Source organism: Octopus bimaculoides, chromosome 1 (assembly GCF_001194135.2).
Source record: "Octopus bimaculoides isolate UCB-OBI-ISO-001 chromosome 1, ASM119413v2, whole genome shotgun sequence".
Taxonomy (NCBI): domain Eukaryota; kingdom Metazoa; phylum Mollusca; class Cephalopoda; order Octopoda; family Octopodidae; genus Octopus; species Octopus bimaculoides.
Window position 1 is genome coordinate 187,235,737 of NC_068981.1, and position 4,201 is coordinate 187,239,937.

The 4,201-nt window shown below is 35.5% G+C and overlaps 1 protein-coding gene across 1 annotated transcript in view; it reads right to left on the minus strand.

Annotated features, from left to right (window-relative positions):
- Positions 1-1,346, minus strand: part of LOC106883861 (actin-related protein 8) — a 26,646-nt gene extending 25,300 nt beyond the window's left edge. The window contains exon 1 of the mRNA XM_014934999.2: positions 1,209-1,346. Coding sequence (XP_014790485.2) covers positions 1,209-1,308 — 100 coding nt within the window. The 5' untranslated portion in view covers positions 1,309-1,346. The remainder of the gene's footprint in view (positions 1-1,208) is intronic.
- Between the last annotated feature and the right edge of the window lie 2,855 nt (positions 1,347-4,201).

The following is a 4,201-nucleotide window of genomic DNA, read 5'->3' on the forward strand; positions in this document are numbered from 1 at the left end:
TCAGCCATTTTTTGAAAGGAAATAATAATTTTATCACCGATAGAATTGTTTCAGAATCGTTTGTTTATGTAGTCGGCACTTAATGTATATCGGCTGAATGGATGTCAGTGATTGGTTGAAATTACAGAAATACGACAACTTGAACATGGAATAACTTAGGGATTTCTTTTTTTTTTTTAAGAAGACTAAGAGAAAAAGATGTTTTATATGACACATTCTACCAATGTTCCAAGTTTCAAAGTGTTTCGTTAAGAAAATACTGTGGCCCCCGTTTTAAAATAGATCCATAATGACTTGATGAGAGCGGGACAGCGCAGACTAGGGCGAAGGTAAAGAATGTGCACATCCGGTGTTTAGGGTTAGAATTTAGGTTTAGGGTTTTTGTTACGCCGAAAACGAGTGGTGTGCGTGTCCTTTACCTCCGCCTAATTTAAAACCCATGTGTTTATTAAAAAAAAAAAAAAAAACCACTGCATTTTGAATAGCTGAAACAACTAGTCGGTCACAATCGGAACACTTTCGAGCTATTTTCTATCATGGCACTTGACTGAAATGCAAGAAAATTTATTAATAAATGTGATATATCTTGTAACAGTTTATATGCAGAAACTAAGTATATTTCATAGTTTTCGTTACCATTTTACAACTTACATTCTTTTACTTTCGTTTCAAAAAGATACTAAAATAGGAAACAACCCCAAATAATTGGTTTTGTCTTAGATATAAGGCCAGCAATTTTAAGAAGTCGCAGTTAGTCGAAACTATCAAACCTTAGTACTTGAGTGCGCTTTATTATCTTTGACTGTACAGTCATCCCCCGGAGGAATAAAAAGCAAAGTTGACCTCGGTGGTATTTGAACTCAGAACGTAAAGAGCCGGTACATGTGCTGCAAGGCATTTATACTAACGATCTAACTTTCAGATAAATTAGAGTGAGTGAGAATGGGTCGGAGAAGAAATGAGATACGATATGAGAATTAAAGTCTTCCACAAACCCTTGGACGAAAATAACATTGCAGTAGTAACATGTAAATAAAGGGAAAACCAATGAGAACATGATTAGAAGCTGACAGAACCCGATAAAAGTATAGATTATTGGAATTAATTAATTAAAATTAAACAATCAATGCATTGAATATATAAGTTAAACATTATATCTATAGCTTACACACTTATTTGCATTGATTAAGGTATAATATAATTCCTACCTTCGTTAAAACTGAGTGGGAAATCGTTCACTATAGGATCACAAACCAAAACAAACGGTGAATGTGGTAAATTTTTCTCATATTTTGATGACGTAAGCATTTTGTGTGAGCAAACTTGTTCTTGTTCTGTTCTCTTCCTCGCTCTCTTCATTCTTTTGAGTCTTTTTAGAAACTCTTTCAGCAGATGCTTGATTTATATACATGAAACTGATATCTTTATTTTTTTCTAATTTACATATAAATGGGATTTTAAATTGCTTTCAAGACAATCGAACATATTTATATTTGGTATTTTTTTTTTACATACATTAACGTTTATGTTATGGTTTCAAATCCTGCTGAAGTCAACTTTGCCTTCCATTTTTCCAGGGTCGAAAAAAAAATCAGTCAAATAACTATAGATTTAATACTGGGTAATCTTTCAGTTTAGGGTGTTTAAAAAAGTAAATAAAAATGAAAGGGGAAATGTCAACTGTTGTACAACGTAGATTGACCTGGGCTACAAAAAGTGAACGAAAGTCTTTTTTTTTTTCTGGAACAGAATTCCTCCTTATGAATTCGTGTAAATATGACACAAATAAATTGTCCGACGTTCCAAATGGTCGCCGTAATTTTCTTTTCACCCGCATCCATATATGGTAAATTTTCAGATTAACACCCGCACGATTTTCACTAGGGTGTTAGGGTCAGGGTTAGGGAATTCCGTCCCTAACCCTAACCGTAACCCTAACTGTAACCCTAACCGTAACCGTAACCCTAAAACCCTAATCCTAACACCCTAGTGAAAGTCGTGCGGGTGTTAATCTGAAAATTTACCCCACATATTCTCCATATTTTGTGTGTGGAGGTCCTCATTTACGGGATCTACAAAGTTCTAGTGCACAATCACTTTGTGAGTGAAGATGCCGTCATTTAGGCTTCATTGTTATTTACTTTTTTAAACACTCTAAACTGAAAGATTACCTTAATATTGATATAATTTGGGCAAAACAGCTTGGTCACAGGTGTCTGGGGAGAGTTGGACATTGACCAAGCATTTGAGTTTCCTGAAGACTTCACTAAAATATGTAATATAGGGATATTCATCATCATCATTTAACGTCCGCTTTCCATGCTAGCATGAGTTGGACGATTTGACTGAGGACTAGCGAACCAGATGGCTGCACCAGGTTCCAATCTGAACTGGTAGAGTTTCTACAGCTGGATGCCCTTCCTAATGCCAACCACTCCAAGAGTGTAGTGGGTGCTTTTACATGCCACCGGCACAGGAGCCAGTCAAGCAGCACTGGCAATGACCTCGCTCGAATGTCTTTTAACGTGCCACTGACACAAGTGCCAGTAAGGCAACGCTGGTAATGATCACACTCAAATGGTGCTATTTATGTGCTACTGGCACGGAAGCCAGACAGCTGCTCTGGCAATGATCACACTTGGACGGTGCTGTCAGCGCTCCACTGGCACAGGTGCCAGTCACTGAATTTGGTTCGATTTCAAATATATATATATATATATATATATATTTGAAAGAATGAGTAGAGATGGCATTTTTGAGAGAATAATTTTTATTTTAATCTTAATAATGTTTACAGTGAGTTTTTCTAATAGAGAGGTCATAGATTTGTTGTCTATGTACCCTTACTCTCTCATATAGTCCAATGCCCATTTCACCAATGTAGCATTCTTTGCATTCGGGACATGTGGCACAGTAGATTATGTTTCTAGATTCGCAATTAATATTTGCATTTATTTTAAAGGTGTTGTTGTCTTTGAAAGTAATTTGTTCTCCTTCAATGTAACCACAAGTTCCACAGCGAGGGTCACCACATTTCTGAATTCTCTTTGTTTTTTCTCTAGTTGTAAATCTTGCTTGGGTTAAGTGCTTTTTAGGTTGGGTACTTGACGTCTGCCATAAATTATTTTTGAATCTGTTGTTAATTTGTTCATTCTTGATGATTGTTGAAGAATTAGGAGGTGCCTTTTTGCAGTATTGATGATGTCTTGATTTCTAGGATTGTGGGTGATGACAAGTGGAATACAAATATGAATTGCAAATCCAGAAACCTAATCTACTGTACCACATGTCCTGAATGCAAAGAATATTACATTGGTGAAACGGGCATTGGACTATATGAGAGAGTAAGGGTACATAGACAACAAATCCATGACCTCTCTATTAGAAGCAACTCACTGTAAACATTTGTAGTAACGCCTGCGCATGCGTAGTCTTACGCATGCATAAAATTAAACAAGCAAGCGTTTCCCGCTCAATTCATTCTCTTTCTCGCTGGCCAGCGGTTGAGCATGGACGTGTGTTTAAAGCTGTCCCTACATCTTTCGGTCTTATACTCGACAGCTCGTTATTCTCACCTCTAAAGATGTATAACTAAAGATTTGTATGTTTTACCAAGTAAATAAATGTTGTTTAAGTTGTTTAGTCTGGAGTTCAGCGTTCCGTCTATTTCTTTAATTTTATAGTAGAAAGTCAGGTATACAATCTAAAGATGTATAACCCACTTTCAACTAAACATTATTTAGATTAAAATAAAGATTATCCCTCATTCTTTCAAATCTAATACTGTACCAAGAAATTTCTCTTTATTATTCTACTACACCCACACACATACACACACATATATATTAGATGGTGTAAATAATCAATGAAACCTTTAACATGAACTTATAAACCAAACCTATGATGACACGAACGAATTGAAACATTTAACTGAATCATCATAAAATTAACTTTCATTTCAATGCAATGTTGAAATCAGCCATGTTTTATAACCTGAACCGTCAGTGACTCAACAGGTAGTCTAGTATATATATATATATATATATATATACATCTAAAATCCTTTGTCTCTCTAAATATTTTTTCATCACAATAAAAGACACACACAGAGGTGTGTCTGTGGTAACTCGAGCTACTACAAATAGCAGCCAAATTTCTCTTAAAACACTCCTTTTCATCAAAAGAAAGACACAGATTTACG